Genomic DNA, 24,344 nt, shown 5'->3' with positions numbered 1-24,344 from the left:
GCTATGAAATTCTTTTTTGTGTTTTTTTGTTTTATATTCTATATTATTTTGTTTTGTTTGGGGGTGGGTTTTTTGTTGCCTATATTCTCTTTTTGTGGGAAAGGAATGGATTGTGGTCTTTTGACTTGCAGCATATCTGTATAGTCTTCAGACCCCACAAGTTTATGGACTGGATAATTGTAGGAGAAGAGAGAGCAAAGCATAATGAAAAACAAAAGTAACTTGCCCAAGAAATGTGCAAGAGTGCTGGAAATTAATAAACATTGTTGGAGCTTCTGTTCTCATTAAAAAAACCAAACACGCTCCCTTCCCTCTCCCCTCCCCAATTTTTATAACTCTATGCCATTCCTTTATCACTCATGCTACGGCTGTAGACCAACATTCCATATCTGTATGGATATCTTCCATGATATAAAATTAAGTGTAGAATGAAGCAAACAATGGATTGTTCAGTTTAGTGGCTAAACCAAACATTTGGAAGAAGGTCCGGTCAAAAAAGAACATTCATGGCTTTTTCATTAAGTGCAAGTTTCTTTCTGGTCAACAGTTTTCTTAAATTAAAATGAAATGTTTTCTTTTGCTTTTGGATATCTTAGCTCTTTTCAGATTTTTTATAGCATATTCAGAAGTAAGCTTAGTACTTATCAAAAACATTTCAATTCCTTGTAATTCCTCTCATTCCTATTGTGTGACAAATCCACATTTGTGTATTGGATATTTCACTGTTTTCCGCCTCTGACATTTTCATACATGGAATCAGCCCATCCTTTTGCTTGCTGTGGCTCACTGATCCATTTTAATGTTGTAGCTTCCCAAAGATAACTTCAGAGTAACACAGTGAGCAAAGTACAGCTGATAATTTTTTTATGATTATAATTTTTGTCCTAATTTCTTTGGACTGTATTCAACAGTATGTTAACTTTTTTCCTTATAGGTTCATTGAGCTGTTGTTAGAAGAAAGAGGCGAGAAAGAAAATTTGCCATATTTTCTCATGTTTTTTCTGCTTAGAATAGTTTTTCTGTATGTTTGGATTTTCATGGAATGTTGTGAGGAACAAATGTATATAATTATGTGAGGAAAAAAAATACATAATATTACATGCTATATGTAATCAACCATCATCTAATACACGTTATCTTTCTACTTACTGGTGATCAAAGTACAACTGAGGAATATGATCAGTCAAAAAGCTATATATTTTTACATGCCGTCCCACACAACCAACATATGCAATGAAATAAAACGTAATGAAAATTACTCATTTTATCTGAAATGTCAGCTTTAAACATATCTTAAGCTGTTCATTAGGAGACATCATTTTGCTTTATGCTGCGGCTCCCTAGAGAGAGATTTGAATACTGTTCTTGGAAACATCCTTCTCCAAATTCAGTACTGATAGACTCAAACTCAGATTTTGGCAACCCTGTAATTTTGATGACAAAATTAGAAATGAGCAAGACAATATTTTCAATGTCCTCTCTTTTTCTTTGTTCAAAGTGGTTTCTAACATGTTTTTTTGTTAAATTGGAGCTCAACCCTCAGAATTGAGAACATATTTTCCAATATGTTCTTCAATACATTTTTCTGATTAAATAGAATTTTTATATTATCTTTAAAGAATGTCCAGTAAAAAATAAACTTCTAAGTTGCAACTTCTGTGTGGACCTCTGTTTGGTTATTGGGGTTGTTGATGCTGAAGTTGTATTTTATGGTTAAAGCCCACTCTATTTCTTGTTTTGATTTAGTTTTTAGCTGGTGTAGGAGTTTTGGTCAGAATGAGTATGTACTCTGGAATGTTGATTTTTAATGCCACAATTCTGAATAGGAGTTTAGAATATTTAGTTTGACTATGCTATGCTAATGCCGGTACATTAATTCTGAGAGGTATTTTCTTTTTACCTCTGCCACAGGCTGTGGCAGAATCTCCATCATTATCATAAATGTAACCTGGTATCCCTAAAAATGACATATAAACAAGGTCTTACTCCAAAAGGATAAAATTCACAGATATGTGACTGTGTTTTGACTTTATGGCATTCACATCTGTTGACATACAAGTTTTCATTATGAGTGTGTATGGATCACATGTTTTATTTTAGGATAAGCTAGGAAATTAATAATATTCTTAAATGCTCGTTTCTGGTATGCCTGAAGTACTATGAAATAACTTATGAAAAAAAGAACAACTGTAATTAATATTAAGTGCTAAATATAAATGATAGGCTAACATAACATCGACTTGATTAAAGGTGAAAGGAGGTAAAGGTGAGGAATATGACCAATCACAAGGTCATGGATTTTCAAATGTCATTCCCCTGTATGGTGATAATGTACCTCTTTCATATGCAGTGAAATAAGATGTGAAAATTATTGTACCCTAATGGCTCTGCCATTAATTTCTGTCATTATTTAAGCCATTGAGTGACTGAAGGAAGTCACTTAATTTTCCAGTGCATCATTTCCAGTGCATGGGAGGGAGTGGAGATGAGGGAGTCGAACTCTTATAAGTGTCCATGGACAAGACAGAAGGCAAGGGGCACAAATCAAAAAAACAGGGAATTTCATCTGAATACAAGAAAACACTTTTTTTACTGTGAGGGTGGTCAAACACAAGCACAGGTTGTCCGGAGAGGTTGTTGAGTCTCCATCTGTGGATATATTCAAAACCCAACTGGACATGGTTCTGCACAACCTGCTGGAGTAGAGGCTGCTTGAGCAGAGTGTTGGACTAGAGGAACTTGAGAGGTCCCTGCCAACCTCAACTATTCTGTGATTCTGTGGTTTTCCAAAACTTAGGATAAGCCATATTAATGAATTTTTTGGTAGTATTTTCAAACAAGTTTTATCACATCATTTGGGAGAGGTGTGAAAACTGCTTTAACTATCACAAATGCTTCAGTCAATTTTTTTTTGAGTCCACTCCTCTGTTAAGGGCTCTCTGCCACATGGATCCTCTGCAAAAAGCAGCCATAGTTTTTTCTGTGTTTAAGGCATTCATGGCAATGCTGTTGTCTGTGGATTCCCTGACACCTAATCAGATCGAATTGACAGTGTAAAATTAAAAACCAAACCACCAAGACAGATATCAATTTGAAACCAGATTTTATTTACACCAATGCTCAGGGACATATGCATTTCAAAACTGAAAATTTAAGTCAGGTCCTGCAGGTAACCAACCTTATCACTGATTTTTTTTTTAACTATCCATTCTAAATATTTGAATTACATTTTAACACTGTGTTGTTGCTCTCTTTAATATTACCTTGTGTATATGTTTAAACTAAACCAAAAATTCAGTTCTCCTTCCCTATTTTGCTTCTATGAGAATGTATTTCTTCAGTCTGTAAAATTCAGTGAGAACCTCTATTTGAGGAGATTAATACCCTGACAACAATAACATCCCCTTCTGGAAAGATGGGCGTGCGCAAAGGTAAATATCAAGGTGTTATGTTGACACTGTGTTTAATGATGTGTCACATTTTAGTTATGTTTGAAGGAAAAAATGAAACATATTACAATGAATAGAGCCAAAATACATTCTCCTAAATGTCCTATTGCACAACTTGGAGCTCTAGACTGAAAAACATTCTTAAGTTAACAGGAGTGCATTTTAAATGCTGTATTTGAGGCTATCAGAACTGTTTCAAGCAGTGCTAATTGAAATTATGCACTCAGTGCACTGAACTAAAAAAATAATTTATATAAGTTTCTGTAAAATCTAACAGTTCAGAGATGGCTGAATCTCAGCACTCTGGCTTTGGCCCTAGTGCTTTATGTGCAAGTTACTAAGTTACTCTCATTCTATGACACAATTTTCACTCATTTTCAGAGATGATAAAAAATTGCTGTTGTAAAACAGATCCTCGTATTAAATACCATAAGAGGAATTTCTGGGCAGTTCACACACTCAGAGCAGAAGTTTCCCTAAACTCTTCAAAAAATATTAAGCATCTTATAAAGGCTTTAAAAGTTTATACATTACACAAAAGTTGTATAGCAGTGATTTTCCTCAGTTTTAAATGTTCTTATTTTCCAGACAACGTCCTGTAATTATGAGCAGAATAAAGCCTTTAGCCTGTCTACTTTTCAACAGTTCACAGAACCCTTTTTTATGGAACGTGCACAACAAATACACTGGGGAAACAGTCGTGTTGATGCTGAACTGAATTTTCTTCCAGGCAAAACATCCTACCCTGGAAGTTTTCGGCAAGGCCAATACAGTAGTCTAGACACGCATAATGCACCATTAAAAGAGTGAGACCAAATAACATCTGTTGGAAGCAGTAAATCACTGAAGTCATGGTGTATAATGGCTAAACAAATAAAAAAGAGCATCCTCTGATTTAATTACAATATTGATTTAAATGTCCTGTTGGTTTCAGTTGGAGAGAATCCCAGGGAATGTCCTGCCCTCACTGATTTTGTGTGTGGGAATGAGAATTGCATAGAGTCCCGGTTTGTCTGCGACTATAAACCAGACTGTGAAGACCTATCAGATGAAGTTGACTGCAGTAAGTATCTCTTTGTGTATTAATGTAATCTCCAGTTAAAATTATAACTTTAAATTCTGTAGCATGGCTTAGGTGAATCCATGCAGCTGCTCAGAAGATAGTTACAAGCAGGTTGCCTGCTCCCCCAACACAGAAGGTCTGACATTTTCAGATCCTCAGAGACATTTGCTGCAAAAAGTATTTAAGTGTGATTTAGTTGCAGTAGTGTAACTTACTCAAACCAAAGAGTAAATATAAAAAAAAAAAAAAAGAACCAAACAACTTAAGGACTAAAAACATATTTAAGGAATAAAATACATGGGTTACAATACAAATTAACTCTGAGAAGAAATGTAAACTCATTTATTAAGTTGAAAGCATGTTGAGCTGTCAAAGTTGAATGAAAAAGAAGCTAAGTAAGCAAATTAATGCACAATAACATTCAGATATGATTCTGCTATAAAAAGTGATTATTTAAAAACAGGCCTGTCTTTCCTTTCAGATTAATCCTGTCTTTGTGATCTGAGTTGTGTCGCTACTACGTGTTCATTGTTCTTTGTCTTTGCTGCTACTGCAGAGCTATGAAAATATTTTGTTGCGATCACTCTATTACAGAATAGTTGGACAAAATCCAGTCTGCTTATATTTTTGCAGTCCTAGTGAATACTAAGACAAAATTTGTCTGTAGGTATTCTTCGCTAATGTTGTTTGAGATGGAAGGACACAGTTCAATTTTGAAAATCTGGATCAAGTTAACAAGCTTTCCAATACAGACTTGAAACTCAAAAGCAGTAAAACATTGTGCTTTTGTTCCTGCTCCATGTCTTTGTTTATTTACAGTCACTGTCCAGACCAGATTTTTGGAGTAGGAAGCTTAAGCAGTCCATATATACAGTTCAGTAATCAGTCTAATTCTTAAGCTGGAGGGCCAAATTCTGCCATAATGCAGATATGATCAAAAGGAACCTTGGTAGATAAAGTAAATGCAACACATGCATCAATTCAATGCTCACATTGTGTTGAAGTTCAAGTACTTCATTGAAATCAATCGATACTTGGTGATCCCTTAAAAATCAAAGGCATTTTCTCTTGCATGGGGTTGCTAAATGCTTTGACTGTACAGGGTTACAAAAATAATGACCCTTTATTGGGTGATGTAAATTATATTTTTTAGCCAGACAGCAGACTTATAACCTGGAATACATGTGAAGATGTCACTATAGGAGATTTAACTTGGAGTTTCTCCCTCTTTATTGTTTTCATAAAAGTAAATAACGGTTCTGAAGTACATACATTGAAGTTGCTGTCTCTATTTCTGGTTTCTACCTCCTGCAGTGCTTTGTGTTCCAGTGAATTTTGTGATTCATATTCATGGCAATGAATCTACATCGAAAAATAACTTTTAGACTAGCTGTTTTTCAAGTAGGTTCCAGGAAAAGATAGATTTTAAACAGAGAATCTGTATTTCTTGTGTATAATATTCATTTTTTTTCAGGAGTTAGACAAAGTAAGTGCAGCAAAATACTCTATAAACTCACCCTTGTAGCATTTTACAGACCTAACAGAGACACAGTGAGTTTGAATTGCTGTGCAACGTAAACTGCTCTGTAAAGATATTCAGAAAACTATTGAGGCACTTGATTTATTCTGTAAATGTTGTTACAGGATATAGTAGCTTCATTGGAGCGGGGATGTCCTGTGTTGTCTGGAAGGACTGTGATAGCATCAACTCTCTTAGTCAGATAATAGATGGAAAAAAATGATCTTGAATCACAGTAAAGCAACACAGTCTTTGCTCTATACTGCAGAAAAGCTTTTTCAAGGGAAGAAAAAAAATACATACTGACATTCACTTTAAATAAATAGAGTGAAATATCCTTTTATTGTAGATGGAAAGGCTGTAGTTACATCAAAATGTTTTCATCAGTCTTTAGTCTTGCTGTTGCTGCAGAACTGACAAAATATCAAGTTAACAATAGAGGAGAGATACTGTAATCTGGCATACAGAATACCCAGATAAGCCTCAGGTATAATATTTCCCTATCTGCTATATCTTAGTTTGAACAAATGAGGCCTCACATTTGGATAAACACACCTTTTCCCTGAGCATGTATCTTATAGATGGGAATAAACAACATTAATGGGCACATAATACCTTCTAGATACGGAAACCTCATTTTTTAATGAAAAGGCAGCAGGAGCTGCTTAATCAGAAAAGAGAGCACAACAGGCACAGAGAAAGCCCTTCACAGTCTAACTTACCCCATCACAAGTGGTTATGGACACATCTGCAATTTTCTCCTTTTCTCTGAGCTCAAGGTCCGAGCTTATTTCACATTCTACTATAGTTTTATACTAGTGTAACTCCAAAGAAGTAAATGGACCATAATCTACTCGGCAGCAATTCCTCTGTGCAGGATTTACAACACAATCTGGATGAAATGAATTGTATCCACGTAGGCTGGTGGACTTTTTTTTTTTTTTTTTAAATAAACTCACGGAAATTACTTACTCTATGCTTCATTCAATCCAGTTAGGCAATCTTGCAAAATTTTCATTCTCTTTCAGTAACCCGCTGGAAGTACTGAGGTGAAAAAAGCACATATGAAAGCAGTTTCAATTTTCATGAATTGCAGCCAATTATACACCCAGATTTGATTAATAGCAAACCTCAGTGTTGATGAACCAACTAGAGGAGTCCTTGAATTATTGAAATAAAAGCAATTTTTCAGATAAATGGAACAATCCTCTTCTGATGGCTTCTGAATAGGCTCTGTTTACCCATGAAATAAAAAGTACCCAGCAGGTGCAGATATGTCGGGTGACTCTGTCAACCCTTTAAAGACTGTTCATAAATATGTATTAATAGTTGCCTTCTGAATGCACTGTTAAGATACCAGGGTAAAATTCCTGAAGTCAGGTAATCTATTATGAATAGTATAAATTCCAAATGCATTTGGACTTTGATCTTGTTAGAACTGTACAAGAAAATTGTACTTGTTTCAGTTAACGGGTTCCCTTCTTTGCCCTGCCTGCATGTGATGGTGTTTGGTGTTGGAGTTAGGCTTTATTAGGCTTATGTGATGCTTGTAATGCAGTGTCAATGTGGATGCTCAGTGCATTTGTGTATTCCTTTCATGATCCCCAAAGGCCATGCTGTGAATAGCACTAATACAAGCACAGAATGGTTGAGGTGGGAAGGCACCTTTGGAGATCACCTAGTCCAACCCCCTGCTCAAAACAGGGTCCACTGCAACAGGTTGCCCAGGGCTGTGCCAGTCAGGTTTTTAATATCTCCAAGAATGGAGACTACACAACTTCTCTGGGCAACCTGTGCCAGTGTTTCACCAGCCTGACAGTAAAAAAAAGGTTTTTTCTTAACCTTAAAAAGTGCTTCCTGTGTTTGTGCCCATTGCCTCTTGTCCTGACACTGAGCACCACTGAGAAGAGTCTGGCTTTGTCTTCTTTACACCCTCCCAGCAAGTATTTATACACACTGATTAAATCCCGAGCCTTCTCTTCTCCGGGCTGAACAGTCCCAGCTCTCTCAGCCTCCCATCGTGAGAGACACTTCAGTCCCATGCAGTGCGGTAAGAGTATAGTACATTACAGAAGAGTACAGATCCTTCTCCTAGCATTCAGTGGGATATAGTTTATTCACTGGATCAAAATTATTATTCTTTTAAGATATTTGTCCTATACATTTAACTAAGGTGACACATTTTTACCGAAAAGTATGTCGACAGAGTTACAGTGTGTGTGCAGATCTTGGTCATACAAAACAGGTTTATGATAATGATAAGTTATTTTTACAGAGAATGGCACCAGTTGTTCTTGTAGCATCAAAGTAGAAAATAGGAAAAAACCAAAAGAGATTACTAAAAGGTAATTAAATATTTTCTTTTTATCTGTATCCCTTATACCTAGACAATGATACATAAACAGTTGTATTTTAATGTTGCAGAATACTTCCAGATAAAGAAACACACTTTAAATCCTCAAACCCATCTGAGGTTCTGAAATAGACACAGTCAGACCTGTTTCTAAAATGTACGACTGACTGTGATTTTTAATAGTTTGCAACCTTTTCCCAGAGTCCTCACTCTGCAATTGTGTAGCTGCCTCTGCTTTATAGCTAAGGAAAAGACCTTTAGAAGCCAGAGAAGAGTTTGTGATGTTATTTGATTCGTCTCTATCACAGCATTTGTATAACATTGTTGATTAATTACTTTTCCAGTCATCCGAAACATCAGAGGCAGACCTAGAAGTGGGAAGCTTAACAAAAATCTCCTGAATTCAGTCAGTGTCCTAATCACTAGAACTTCTCTCTCATCATAAAACTGCTTTCATGCATAACACTCACAAGGATAAGCCAACATATATATGTTCGTGAAAAACACCGCTGTGGAAGTGGAGTCCAGGTTTGGTAGCTAATTGGCTGGGAATCATTCTGTCCATTCACCTTGAATAATAACTAAAATTGGTGAAGTCATCAGTTAGTCCTCAAGACTTACACGGGTGTATATCTGTAATAAAGTTTAAGGCTGTTTATACCTGCTTGGGAAGCAAAGGGTGAATTTTTTTTCCTCACTATCACATACTATTTATGTCGGTACATGGAACACAGGGAATCATAGCATTAACCAAACAGAATCCTTTCCATTACCATGCACAGTATGTTCATTATAGCCTTTTACATATAAGAGCTGGGATGATAATTTACTTCTTGCTATATTTTCAGGTTACTACACAAGTATTCCTGGAAGCTGTAATTTTGAAACACAAGATCAAGAATGGACCACTGTATGTGGATTAACACAAGACCCTAGTGATGATTTTGACTGGAATATTAGCAACAGTGCTGTCACGGGACAAATGGGTCCTGATACTGACCATACACCAGGTATTGACATGTGTCCTACATCACTTTTGGGAAAATGAAATATTCACTGAATTACAAAAAAATCCCATAGATAGTGCCAAGATAACAGCAAATCTCAGTGTGATCAGTTGAGCTTATTGTATATGCAGACAAATCAGTGAGCAATTAGCAGAGTTCACAAAGCAGTTCCAACAAGCACTTAAAATGTTCACTTCTATATTAAAATTACAATAGAGAGTATGTATCACAAAAAAGCCATGCAAAAATTATATATTAAATGTTTTAACATATTGAGTCTTGTCATTTATACTATCCGGTAACCTCTAGTTCTGTCTGAACACAAAACCAACAGCCTGGCATAGTAGGCTATTACCAACCTTTTTAGTCATTGCTTCAGCAGCACTGTAATTTTATAGATTGCTCTTTTCAGAGTGGTCCTGATTATATCATTCCTTATACTCCATTTCAGCTTGATGCATTTGTTTAGTAATTTCCTAGACAATGAGCTGCTAAATATAATGTGAAGATACTAATTAATCATCACATCTGGGACACACAGACCTCTTTCTAAAACAGTACAGCATGCCTGTACAAATGCAGTAACAGTCTTCAAGTCTACAATGATATTATTAATTAAGGGTCTATTTGAAAACTTTTGAAGAACTACAGATATGAGGATTTTAATAAAATAGAAGAGGATATATTTGGCAATAATCATGGGTCACTAAGATATTCCATCAGGTCTTGCTCAGAAATGCCGTGACAGTGAATCCATGCACTATTGAATGGCTGAAAACCTTTGGATAAACAAATGGGTAAATAACAGTCCAGCCATCCATTTCTCTCAGGTCACCTGAGCACAAAGTGTAGAGCTTATATTAAGCAGCACCTTGACTGTGACCATCCGATGACCCTGACTGTGCTGTAGTCAATCTCTGGAAAACCTTGTTGCATTGTAGGCATTTTTATAGGCAGCTCCATGAAAGTATCAGCTTTGTGTTTCCAATATGAGCTTGCACCCGGACGAAACAACACTAGGACACCTTGCTAACCTCTAGCTAACTCCCGTTTTTCTGAGAACTCAGCTTAATCTGTTGTTATCTTTCCCTCTCCCAACCACCAGCTCTGCATTTTTCTCTCCAATCACTAGTATTTTGTTCATTCCTTACAGAAGATACTGGATTCAAATGAAATCTCTGTATGAAACCTTGTGTGTCAGGCCCTAATACTCGTGGTTTCTGTAAATGTGACTGCAGTATGAATAGAAAACATTGGAGCAATACTTGTAGAAGACGGTGATCTGACTAATAGGGATGAAGAAAAAGCAGAGGCATTCAATGTGGTTTTTGCCTCAGTCTTTAATAATACTGACAGACCTTGGGCTGCCCGGTCCCCTGAGTTGGAGGACCACGAGTGTGGGAACATTGACTTTCCATTTGTGGACAGTGAAATTGTAAGGGACCAGCTGTATCAGCTGAATGTTCACAAGTCCATGGTGGGATTCATCCCAGAGTACTGAAGGAGCTAGTGGATGTTATGGAAGGACCCCTCTCGATCATCTACCGAAAGTCTTGGGAGTCTGGGGAGGTCCCTGCTGACTGGAAGATAGCCAATGTTTTTCCCATCTACAAAAAGGGCTTGAGGGAAGACCCAGGGAACTACAGACCTGTTAGTCTAACCTCAGTTCCTGGAAAAATTATGGAGATTATACTGTGTGCTATTGAAAGGCATTTAAAGAATATGAAGTAATCAGGCATAGTCAACATGGGTTCACAAAGGGAAAGTCCTGTTTAACTAATTTGATATCCTTCTATGATAAGGTCACCTGCCTAGGGGATGAAGGGAAGGCGCTGGATGTATTTTTTCTGGATTTTAGTAAGGCTTTTGATACTGTCCCTCACAGCATCCTTCTGGACAAGTTGCCCAACTGTGGGATGAGAGGGTTCACGGTGCGCTGGGTGAAGAACTGGCTGAAGGGCAGAGCTCAAAGGGTTGTAGTGAATGGGGCTACATCTGGCTGGCGACCAGTCACCAGTGGTGTTCCTCAGGGCTCAATTCTAGGGCCAGTTCTGTTCAATATATTTATCAACAATCTGGATGCAGGAGTTGAATGCACCATTAGCAAGTTTGCTGATGATACCAAACTGGGAGGTGCTGTTAACTCTTGAGGGACAGGAGGCCTTGCAGAGGGATCTAGATAGATTGGAGCATTGGGCTATGATTAATGGGATGAAATGTAACAAGTCCAAATGCCAGATTCTGCACCTAGGACGGAGTAATGCCAGGCACAGGTATAAACTGGGAGGGGAGCGGCTGGAGATCAGCCCTGCAGAAAGGGATCTGGGGGTGCTGGTCAACAGCAGGTTCAATACGAGTCAGCAGTGTGCCCTGGCAGCCAAGAGGGCAAACCGCGTCCTGGGGTGCATCAAACACAGCATAACCAGCCGGTCAAAAGAGGTGATTATCCTGCTGTATTCAGCATTGGTGCAGCCTCACCTTGAGTACTGTGTGCAGTTCTGGGCCCCACAATTTAAGAAGGATGTGAAGGTCCTTGAACGTGGCCAGAGGAGGGCAACAAAGCTGGTGAAAGGGCTGGAAAGCATGTCCTACGAGGAGTGGCTAAGGACTTTGGGCTTGTCTAGTTTGGAGAAAAGGAGACTGAGGGGTGACCTCATTGCTCTCTCCAGCTTCCTGAGGAGGGGGAGTGCAGAGGGAGGTGCTGAGTTCTTCTCCCTGGTATCCAGTGACAGGACACATGGGAATGGTTCAAAGCTGCACCAGGGGAGGTTTAGACTGGACATTAGGAAGCATTTCTTTACCAACAGGGTGGTCAAATACTGGAACAGGCTTCCTAGAGAGGTGGTCAATGTTGCAAACCTGTCAGTGTTTAAGAGGCATTTGGACAATGCCCTTAATAACGTGCTTTAACTTTTGGTCAGCCCTGAGTTGGTCAGGCAGTTGGACTAGATGATCATTGTAGGTCCCTTCCAACTGAAGTACTTTGTTTTTTTCTATTCTAATAACAAATTTCTTCTATACAGAGAGCCTGACTTTAAAAGTTGAATTCTCTGAAAGTATAACTGGCTACAATAGTACTCTTCTCCTTGTCAACATTTTGAATAATCTACTTTTCCTGGAGTGTGGTACTATCCTAATGAATTCTAGAAAAACATGCAATCATACACTGGTCCTTATAAAGCGGTGTGGATGCACATGAAATGCTTAAGGTTCCTACCTAAGATCTTGGTTTAGGTTACGTCCCTGATGTTGACTTGCCAGAAAACTTAATATAGAAGTGTTTCCCTAGATGCCCCTACAAGATTGACTGATAGACTACTACCAGAATGCCTATTGATTGTTAAGAGAATGAAATGTATTGATAGGCAATTACAGTTATCTGTGTTATGTAGATAGCAAGCTATAATTATATATTGTATTGTATAAACATAAAATAATATATTATATAGATTATATAATATAATAAATCTGGATGGAATATTAATTTCCATCATAAATGTACCAATCTCAATTTGAGAAGTGTTTAACTTTCCTTTCCAGAAGCTTTAATGGTTAGAAACCCTATTTTAATTTCCATCTAATCAGCAAAGAATAGTTAGTATTCAATGTAGGAGTATCACAATCTCTACTGTTTTTCTCTTGAATTTGTAAGCAGCATGATCTCCAGGTTTTGACTCTTTTTTGGTGTTTTATGTTTCCAAAATTGACAGAGACATCTTATCAGTGGGTGGATGTAACCATTTCTGTCCTACTCATTTATCTTCCCTTTACCTTTAGAGGAATCTGCACCTGCTGCAGGAACTGCTTACCTGATCATGAGGGAACTGCTTATCTGCCACAAATCACCATTTTTCATTTTAGAGAAAGCAGACATCCGTACTAGTTTGTGTTGCTATTGCAGGCTGTAAATGTGGAAGTTCATTACTCTTGGAAAGGTTCAGAAAAGACAGGTAGAGGTAGAAACTACAGCTGTCCCAGGCAAGCTGTTCTTTGCAAATCAGCAGTCTGACTTGCTTTCTTGCTGTTCCTTTGATGCAGTGTGATGACAAAACAACCAGTAGCCCTTGGCTCTTCAAGGAGACTTTGTGTTCTTTTTCAGTTTCTCTCATTTAATTGGTTCTTCTTTGCTTCTGTGAAATTACCCAGCAATTGTAAGAAAAACAAAGTTAATAAAAAGCGAAGCAAAAGGAAAACAAAATTAGAGCAAATGCATTTGCAAAATTACCCAGATTTGTAATTTACTTGTAAATTAACTGGGCAAGAAATAGTCACATTAGCTATAGAGAAATCACTTGTCAGAATTGCCAACAGCCTAGATACTGACGACCTGTAATGTCCAAAAGTATCTATCAGCCCATTCCTGACCCAAATCCAATTCCTTCTTGTTCCAAACTAATTTCCTCTAGTTGCTAAACATGTAAATTCATTGTACAGATCATGCATGCCATTATAGCAATAGAACAAAGCCTGTGATATTATACTAACTTTGTATTAAGCGGATTGGCACAACTTTGTGTGGAGGAATGTCTTATTGGTTTAAATGTGTCTTATATTACTTCAGCTAGCACAACTTAAATTGACATTACAGATTTCAGATGGATAGAAATGTTCATTTGAAAAAATTTGCATCACTTAAACAAAATTAACTTATTACATTGGTACAGTCTCTGGCAGAATATGAGCCCTGTGATTTGAAAACAAAGACATTTAGCAATAAATAGCAACTATGTTTCACCTGTTTAACATTCTGCAATCTGACTGGTGTGTAGCTTATGCAGGTCTCAAATTTAAAAATATTCCTTTCCATACACTCCTTTCTCAAATTGTTCTTTCTTACTCAAAAACAGGACACTTTCAACCTTTTGCCATTGCATCCACGAGCTATTTAAATATTCAGAGAATGTAGCTGATCAAGTGCAGAACATTTCAACCTCAAAAACTTCAGCCAAATGCAAAACCGAACTTGTCTAACTTTTGCTATGTATCATATATCATTTTGCCATACATCTTATATCATGTGCCAAGGAGCCAGGCACCTTGGTCTTCCAGTTTGCTGGTCAGTATGCAACTATATGGCACCATTCTATTTACAAAGAATTTAGTACATCCATGTCATTATAATCTTTCAAATATTTTTTCCTCTCCTGAGAAAATTTACAGGTTTCTTGAAAAAGCTTGAGGCATAACATGATACCCAGATAACCTCACCTGAAAACATTATCTCAAATAAGATTGCTTCAAAGACAGCAAGAGAAACTAAGAACATTTCCTTGACAGCCATTACAATTTACAAATAGTCCAAATTCTGGGTTTCCCTTGACTGAGATCCATACTGAATAATTCTCACTCTGAACAACTGATCATTTGCAGGTCTGTAAGAATGGCATGTGGGATAGCAGTTTGAAAGCCCATTGCATAGCTTCACTTTATGAGTGAAAGGCCTAAAATTGCAATCAATTTCAGGTAGAAATAACTGCAGCTCACTTCAGATGGGAAATAATTTTTGATATTTTCACCCCATTCCAAGTGGATCTGACTCTTGAAGAAACACAGCAATGAGCAGCTTTCTGGTTTTGGTTTCTTAAAATCCATATTTGCCACCTTACTAATAAGAAGTGCTATATTGTATCTCATATCGATCTTACAGCTGAAAAAAGTTCGTATTTTTGTCATAACACAAATTTTTTGTAGTGATGGAAAAGTCATAGGAGAAGGAAATCATTTGCCTTCTAGGTCTTACAATGAGGCTGCCAGCTGGGGGGCTTTCATCAGTCTGCCAGAAAATTTAGCAAGTGTGCCTTAGCATATGATGCTTATACTACTTTAATAATTTGTCAATACAGGGAAAAGCTAAATTTTAGAAATCAAGTTGAGTGCATCACTATCTAGTTTGTTTTACAAATATTTCTTGCCTTTCCAGAGTAGCAATTAGTTCATTGAACATTTCTGCTGTGCATCTGCCTCAAGACCTTCACAACTGCTGCTCTCTTTACAATCATACCTTCTTAAAAGTAACATCCCACACAGATGTGTAAATCATGTACTTTATTCTTCACAAATCTGAATTCTCGAATTATTTTACTTTAATGCAGAATGAGATTTGAGAAACTTTAAATTGCAAAGCGTATGAAACTACACTCCTAGGTTCAGCTGCAGAATACATGAGCTCATATACGAGGCATGGGTATACAGAGTGGGTATGAAGGCACCAAGTTTATTTTTAAGGATTTGAGAATTTATTGCCATAAGAAAGAGAAGATGGTATAGTGCAGATGCACAATTTACACAAGTTCATCCACAACCTAATTCAAAATCTCCTTCCATGGGAATAGCCATCTTCTTTATAAAATGTTCATTAATATTTCTTAATAAAACAAAGCAAAAAATTGTCCTAATTGGCAGGGAATCAATCTTTTCAGATATATCACTTGTTAATCAGCTGTTTACAGAGAAGCTTAGAAGAGGTCACATGGGGCTGGCTGGACTACTATTATGATTCTGATCATGTTTTATATGTCCTGTGTCCCTTAAAAGAAAAGTTAAGATACATTCCTTAGATTAAAAATTCTGAACTTTTTTCTCCTGAGAAGACTAAGCCTGACCTTCAACAGTGTCAACAGAAAAAAACAAAACAAAACAAAACCCAGTTTCTCTTATCTGCATAACTTCTTGTGGTTTAACCCCAGCCCCGGCAACTAAGCCCCACACAGCCGCTTGCTCACTCTGCTCCAGTGGGATGGGGGAGAGAATCGGAAGACTAAAAGTGAGGAAACTCATAGATTGAGATAAAGACAGTTTAATAGGTAAAGCAAAAGCCACGCACATAAGCAAAGCAAAGCAAGGAATTCATTCACTCCTTCCCATGGGCAGGCAGGTGTTCAGCCATCTCCAGGAAAGCAGGGCTCCATCATGCATGACGGTTACTTGGGAAGACAAACGTCATCACTCCAAATGTCCCCCCCTTCCTTCTTCTTCCCCCAACTTTCTACACTGAGCATGACGCCATATGGTATGGCATAGCCCTTTGGTCAGCTGGGGTCAGCTGTCCCAGCTGTGTCCCCTCCCCACTTCTTGTGCACCCCCAGTCTACTCGCTGGTGGGGTGGGGTGAGAATCAGAAGAGGCCTTGACTCTGTGTAAGCACTGCTCAGCAGTAACAAAACAACCCTGGGTTCTCAACACTGTTTTCAGCAGAAATCCAAAACATAGCCCCATACTAGCTACTATGAAGAAAAGTAACTCTACCCCAGCCAAAACCAGCACACTGAGGTATTCTAAAAGTTTGAAAATAGAGTTTTGAGAGAGCTTACTTTAAAAGTTCTTGCTGAAATAAAGCTTAGTGAGCAGCCTTACTAATTCTTTTATGAGTACCTTACCAAATGTTCCATCATTTCATGCATTTATGTAAGTAAAGGACAGATAGGACTGATACGCTGACTTTCTGAGTATTATTAAAGAAGAGCTGGGCGGTCTGGGACAGTAATGTTTGGAGTTCATATGCAGAAGCTCCTACTTGTTGATTTCTGCAAGAGTGGGAGGTGTGGTATAGTGGAGAGATACCACAATTTAGAAGATACTGGTTTGCCCAGTTTACAGACAGGGACTGAAGGTATGTTTGCACATACACAGCCTTTCTAGTTTATATTTGTATTTCATGGTGTCCTTGAGTTCAGCTTCCCAGATGACCCAAGGGTGTGGTATGTGTGCCCTCTGCAGAGGACAGCACACAAGCACACCAAGCCACAACTCTATATTAACTCTGCAATACAGGTGGAACACTCATGCCCCTCATGAGCTGAAATGCCCCTTCCACAGGAGTAATGCAAGGATGCTTACCAGGAGGGCTGTCCTTCTGCATTTTGGAGCAGAGACTGTATGGCCATGACTTGAGCATATATCACCATAGGAGAACTGTCTGAAGGGAATAACTTGATCGTAGTGCCCTATATGCCCCTTAGCTCAGATAAAAAATACAAAGCTGTCTGGTCAGTAAAACTACATGAAAAAGCCCTACCAAGCTGCCCAGACCTGCTCTCTCTGAGCTCAGAGCTTCAGCAGCCACTTGCAGTGACTGTTGCCAGGTGGCATGGATGAAGATGACTTGTGCATTTCATCCATTGATGGTTATTTATCGAACATATATAAGATTATACAAGTTCCTTTCCCGGGTTAAGTAAAGGTGGCCCATCCACCTAGGTAAAGACTGGTAATTAATGTCTTTTGGCAGGATAGATGACTCATCATGATTCCAAGCCTGTTGTCATCCCTACATACTATCCATACTGTGACACAAGTTTTTGTAGCCCTTGGCACTCCTGGGGGTCCAGCTCCTGCCTTAGATAGATAGACAGAAAGAATCAGTTTATTAACATTTCATTAAGTAATACAATTACAATTCATTAATTTGCTAAGATCCTAAAATATTCCTTGCTTGACTAGCAAATATATGTACAAAGTCCACGGAAGAAAATAACGCCCAATTTGATAAATGACGAGCAATCTTTTCCTGTCAGGAACTGTTGAGACCTAATTCTGCTAATAACTTGTAATTGCCTTGATACCATTTTCCACTTGCTCCTAAAGGGAATCCTATAAATTTAATATTGGTATTCATCAGTTCTTGAATTTGGTCTTTTAGATGTTGATATTTCTCATCTTCCTCTGCTGCTGCATCTGCCAAAGATGTTAATTTACTCTTATACCAAACTATGACATCTACTACTAGGGCCTGATCTTCTTTAACGAATACTATGTCTGGCTTGTATAATTCATTTTGTTCATCTTTCAGCAGCAGCTCCTGAAACACTACCCATTCCTTCTTTTTGGCCTCATCTGGCAATAATTCACATAGTTAGTTATGTCTCTTAATCCTAGCATCCTGTACTGCTGGACAATATCCAATAATATGCAAACAGGTCTCATTCTCTGCCTGACAATGTCGGCACAATTTAATTTAAGTTTATTTTCTGCCCCTTGCTAAAAATTCTGTCATGGGGTAAACATTAGCTCTTAGCTGTAACACTGTGTTGAGCTTTCTGTGGGGAATGCCTCTATAAAATTCTAGCCAGTTGTTACTGATTTTACCCTTCTCAAAGTTAGAAATTCCATGGCCCTGGAATACCAGCTTGGTCCAATTCACAAATTCCTATCTTCACCAGTTACAGGGTCTTGGAAAGATGACTTTTCAAGTGGGCATCTCCCATTCCGAGGCTGGTTCCTCACCACCTTATTCCTCTGATATCATCATAACCGCTTTAGAGTCCCAAATAAATGGAATTTTATCCTTACGTCCTCCTGCTGCAATCCACAATCTTTCAAAATTTTTTTTTTCCTTTCCTGCTGAACAACTGCTCTTATTGTCTCATCTGAAGACTGCATGATTCTGTGTAGTCTTCGAACCTGTACACTGGGAATCAAACCTGAAAGCCTGGTAATACCTAAACCTCCATCCTGAGTGATGGAATACAGGATGGCATCCCAAGTACTTGCTGGAAGATGTAACCATTCCTTGACAGCTGCACAAATTGCCAAGTCAAGGGTTTCTAGGTACATAGTTTTCACATCGGCCTGGTCTGCTAAGTAGATCAATCACGGAATAGTATATCCTTTCAAGATGTCAACTTTCTGAAATGGCTTTAATGCAGCCTGCCCAATTCATTGTAACCATTGCTTTACTTTCTCCAGTAGTTCCGGTTTTGATATTCCAGTCCATGGGTCAACACATAAGCCCAGGTACTTCTCAGAGCTACCAGGTTCAATCATACTGAGAGGGGTGCCATTAATTTTCCATGAAGGACAGTCATTGATCGTATATGAGTCTTTCGTCGGCTCAATGTAAAAGCTGGGGCACTTCTCCCCTTGCGTCTTGAGGCCAGTTAGTTTGCAAAAGACCTCCAAAATTTCAATATTTTTCTGCATTCCTTGCCATGATCCACTCAACAGTACCAAGTCATCTGCAAAAGCCATAGTTGTTATATTTTTCAAACAGTGTTGGAACCCACTTCTTTCCTCCTCCAACTTGCACAGTAGGGGGTCCACCAGTAAGTTAAATAAAACTGGGGACATTGGATTGCCCTGTTTTACACCAATCTGAATCCCAATGGTATCCAACTGTTCACTCTTCAGGTCAATATGAGTACTGATGTTGTGATACAAATTGGTAATCAGGGCAATAATATGATTGTCCATGCCCTTCTGTTTAAGAGCTGAAACAATGTGAGAGAGGCTCAAGGTGTTAAAGGCTTTCGCAAAACAGACGAGGACTACCCCCAGGGGCTGATGTTCCTTTTTAGCATTACGAATTAAAAGCCGTAACACTAGTCTAACTGTTACTATAACACTAATGCAGCTACTCTTTACTTGCCCCTCACGAAATAGCAGCATGTGTCTAGCCAGCTGCACCCCTCTTAAGCAAGTCTTAACATCACCCTCAGCCTACTAGGAGTAAAAAAAACCAAGCAACAGTTACAAAAGCGAAGGGGATTCAGACAGGAATGAACTTACATTAGATAAAATATGCTACATGGATCTTGACACACCTTCCTAGCCCCTCCCAACCCCAGTCTAACTTGATGAAAGTCTCAGTCACTCTGAAGCCTTCTGCTTGTAAAGGACAGCAAAGTTAAGCTAAAGTTTTGGTTTTGAGCCTGATTATGGTCTTGAGGTAGACGAATGAGATTTTTTTGGTTTGGTTTTGGTTTTTGGTTTTTTTTTCCCCCCCCAGAAGAAGCCCCTTTAAGATAGTTAACCATTCTACAGCTATTCTGGCTGCAGCTAAAGCATCACTTCTATATTGGATTAGAAAGAGCGCACTGTGCTTTACCTGCTACCATAGCATGCTGTCAGTGAAGTTACAGGGAGACCAAATCTGGAAAGACGTCAGAATCCCATTCCCAATGAAAACTGAAGAAAGCACTAGAACACAAAGACACAAAGTTGATCTTCAGTTGTTGCTTCTTTTGGATTTAGGAGGAAGTTTTCTGCTGAGGTCTTCTGTGTATTGCTGCTCAGGACAGCCCCAACAGATGCCCTCCTCTTTGTGAAAAATCTCTTCTCTTCACAGAACCACAGAAGGTTTTGTCATACTCTTCTCTCCATGCAGGACCAAATCTTGCTTTAGCCATAGCAGATGGAATTAAAGGGGTGGCAAAGAAGGAGCTACTGCTAGTTAATAAAAAAACAAGCCAGCAGCATGATTTGCCTATTCAACCACTTGCTTTTAGTTGTATGTGTTCATTTTAGGTGATAGGCCCCTTTCGGGGTTTAAGAGGGTGGCATCTTTTTCTGCTGAACAATGAATTCTCTTTTATGCTACCTTGTGGTTCTTCAGCAGCAGCTGAATGGCAGGAAATGTGGATGTCTTGGTGCACTAACAAGCCTCAGGGCTTCGATGTGTTCCCTACTGCCATGCTGCATAGCAGATGCTCCTGACTCCTGCAATGTCAACCTTCAAACTGATCCTTAGAATCTGTGAGTGAGTGTTTGTGTTTGCAACATGTTTTAAATTTGTTATTCAAATACGAATCAAGTATTTACACAGGCATAAAAAAGACAGAATGAGCTCTGGGGAAGGTTATATTAATATTGTATGTAAAAACCAGAAATACACAAAGTCTTAACACGGAAGACCTCTGTACAACCAAGCTAGAGTATACATGTATGTGGTAAAAGATATCAGTGTCTGTGTGTGTAAAAATGCTTATGCTCTGAAGCATAAAGTAGTACTGAAAAACTATAAATGTTTTTTTCTCTTCTTTAAGGTAAAGGACAGCATTTTTTGTATGTAAACTCATCTGCCCAGAAGGAAGGAAACAGAGCGAGGATAATTACCACCAAACTCTTCCCAGCTAGCTTCGGGGTCTGTAGGGTTCGGTTCTGGCTCTGGATGTTTCCTTCTAGGCAAACAGGAGTCTTAAAGGTAAGAGAAAAAACACTTCTACTACATCATGACATAGCAATATTTGCTTTAGTAGTATTTGCATTTCTGTATTTAGAATGAGCAAAATCTCAGAGCTTATATTAGCAGTACTTCATCACAACTTCACTGCAGTTATACCTATATACAAAATTTTTGCCAACAAGATCAAGTGACAACTCTGTTTTAGTTTTAATTCCACTTGAAGTCCTTTTCCTACATATGTAAGAATTAACATTGCATGTTTGACTACCGTACTTAAACCTACCAAACATCAGCACTCTTCTTCTCTGCACAATTCACTCTTTAACATAAAATAGAGGCAGTTTCCAATGTTTAGGACAAAAGCGAGACGTGGTTTAAAAGAAAAGTTTTAAACTTATTAATGTCATCATGTATGGAGGGTGTTTGATTAAAATAACTGGAAATAAAGCATTCAACCATATTAACAATTATAGCTCAAGCTTCCATGAAAATGTCTTCTTGCTGTTCCACAAGCATCCTTAGTGGGCACACTTCTAGTTGTTAAGTACCCTAGTAAAAGCGCAAGCAGTGATGTGAATCGTTGGCAAACAAGTCATTTAATATGGCTCACTGAATAAATGTGTTACGTAGTGCCTTTTTTAGAGGTCTGAGCAAGACTCCTATCTGTGGCAGTTTGTTAAATTTTGAAAATACAAGTTATGTCAGTTTTACTATGTGTGACAGAGTATAAAAATTTGCATACACTATCAAACTCCTGAACTAAATTAGTCTATGTTAAAAGTGAGCAAGAATATTTTTGTGGTCTTGGACCTGGAATTAAGTCAGAAAGTTTGGACCACGGTTTTTGTACTTATTCTGTTTGCCTTTGGTCTGGTTCTCCACTGTAATGGACAATCATAGCCCAATTCCATGGCATTATAGTGCAATTCAGGCTGGAAGAGCCTCAGGAGGTCCCTAGTCCAACCTCCTGCTCCAAGAAGGGTCAGCTACAAGACCACACTAGGTGGCTCAGGAATTTGTCCAATCTTGAAAACTTCCATAAATGGAGACTACTCAACCTCTCCGGGCAACCTCTGCCACTGCTCGACTGTCCAGCATGAAAAGGCTTCTCCTTATATCCAGCCAAAGAATAATTTTGGCTTTCATTCCACCTTTTGTCTATCATTTTTTAAGCAGTTTTTTTCAGGATGGAGTTTGCATCTCAATTTTATTTCTAGCATCTAGTTCATGGATACTCTGAGTATTGCTATAAACTTAATTAACAAAGAAAAAAAGCTGTATTACGTGAAGTTACTATAAGCAGCAGATACTTCTGCTTTTCAAACTGATTTTAAATGAGTTTCAAATTATGTTATTTTAACATTTCTTTCTATTCAGTGAATAAAAATGCTCAAAATGTATTCTTGCCAAAGATACTTCAGTTATTTAAGATTAATTTTTAGAGCAGTGTTTATATTGCAATCTTGTAATTTGGTTATCTCAATATAGCTTTTAAAATACTCCACCATGCCTTCAAGTCTATTCTTTCCAGTTTACATTATTTATCCTTCCACATACACAAACTTTGCACATTAAGATTAAGAAAACAAAAAAGTAAGTAAAGGTCAAGAGCAGTTCCAGATTAAATTGAAGTAAAAATCAAACAATTGCTTTTTTGGATCTGTTGGTAACTGAAATACTGTGAGATTATCTATTTGTTTAAATTCAAGTAGCCTGGACATTACAGCATGAAAGAGTGCAAACAAGAGTTTTTGAAGGAGCTTCTGAAGTTTTTCAAGCATCACAGAACACAGAATTAGAGAATAAGTAGATGTGTGTGGCCTATGTGTGAGTTAGTAGGCAGACAGCCAAACAGAGCCTGCTTTTTAAGTTTGGGGTTTTTTTTGCATTTCAAACAGACTAGTTTAATTAACTCTCATTACCTTCAATTGCATAAAGAAATCCATAAAGAAATGTCTTACTCCCATATACAAATAAGATTCCTTGTTTATGGCTTTGCAACATGTACTCTTTATGCAGAAATATATAACAATATTCATAACAGGCTGAAGTACTCAGCAAGGAATTATCATCCCATCACGGACCCAATTTACCTTTATGGATGTTTTGCTTTTTTCTATCAAACTAATAATCTATTTCAGCTTCAACTGCTGCTGTTATTAAATCAAGAATATAAATGAACTGTAACCATTTAAGTGAAAAAAAAAGCCTAAAAGAACAACAAAAAAAAACCTACAAAACCAACAGCCCAAAACTTCAAAAGCAACAGCTTAGTGAAGATTTTTGTTCAGGTTGCACTGGAGGTGAAAAAAGTCAAACTGTAATAGGAAGTCTGAATAATGTGTTAGAATATAATAACATCAGTACGAAAGCTGATGTTATAGGTATTATCTGAAATACAGCTATCTGGTCAAGTCTGAATTAAAAAAAAAAGGACTGCAGAGATAGAACATAGTGATATATGTGATTAAAATGACATACAGGGAGTCTGTAAAAAAGAAAGATAAAAATGAAGGATGTCTTGCTATAGGAAGTAGATGTGCTAGAACTACACAAAATAATGTGAAGTTATGGGAATAATCTTATTTTTACCCAGGAAAGGAACTATTCATTGAGAATAAAGAAAAAGGAATTGAAAGTGCTTCTCTTCTGTATTCACAATGCACATTTCAATTGCAGAATTCTATTGTCGTAAACTCTGTAATTTGTTCATAGGGAAACCAAAAGCATAGTCTATTATTATCTTTAAAAAGGACACAATGTTTACAGCCACTCTTGCATTAACATAGAATGGATGCTGTTTAAAAGAGATCTGAATACTGATGCTTCAGGACATCAGTCAACTATTAGCCAACAGGAGAAAATGTTGCTTCATAATGATTAAGTTCAAAACCACTAGCTTTCCTCAGGAGTATACAGTAACAGCCTTTGAGAGGTGAGTTATTCAGCACTAAATACATGAATGGTCTAATATATCAATTAATATGCTCTGAACAAGTATAGCTCTTAATATAAACAATTTTTACTGCATTATGCTGCAAATGTAAATTTAAAA

At 37.8% G+C, this 24,344-nt stretch overlaps 1 protein-coding gene across 1 annotated transcript in view; it reads left to right on the top strand.

Annotated features, from left to right (window-relative positions):
• MALRD1 (MAM and LDL receptor class A domain containing 1) overlaps positions 1 to 24,344 on the top strand; it is a 292,669-nt gene that overhangs the window by 190,925 nt on the left and 77,400 nt on the right. The window contains exons 29-31 of the mRNA XM_075495520.1: positions 4,384 to 4,512; positions 9,233 to 9,394; positions 21,150 to 21,307. Coding sequence (XP_075351635.1) covers positions 4,384 to 4,512; positions 9,233 to 9,394; positions 21,150 to 21,307 — 449 coding nt within the window. The remainder of the gene's footprint in view (positions 1 to 4,383; positions 4,513 to 9,232; positions 9,395 to 21,149; positions 21,308 to 24,344) is intronic.

The sequence above is a fragment of the Mycteria americana genome, chromosome 2, assembly GCF_035582795.1.
Source record: "Mycteria americana isolate JAX WOST 10 ecotype Jacksonville Zoo and Gardens chromosome 2, USCA_MyAme_1.0, whole genome shotgun sequence".
Classification (NCBI taxonomy): Eukaryota; Metazoa; Chordata; class Aves; order Ciconiiformes; family Ciconiidae; genus Mycteria; species Mycteria americana.
The sequence above is the reverse complement of the archived record's forward strand: the minus strand, read 5'-3'. Positions and strand labels throughout refer to the sequence as shown.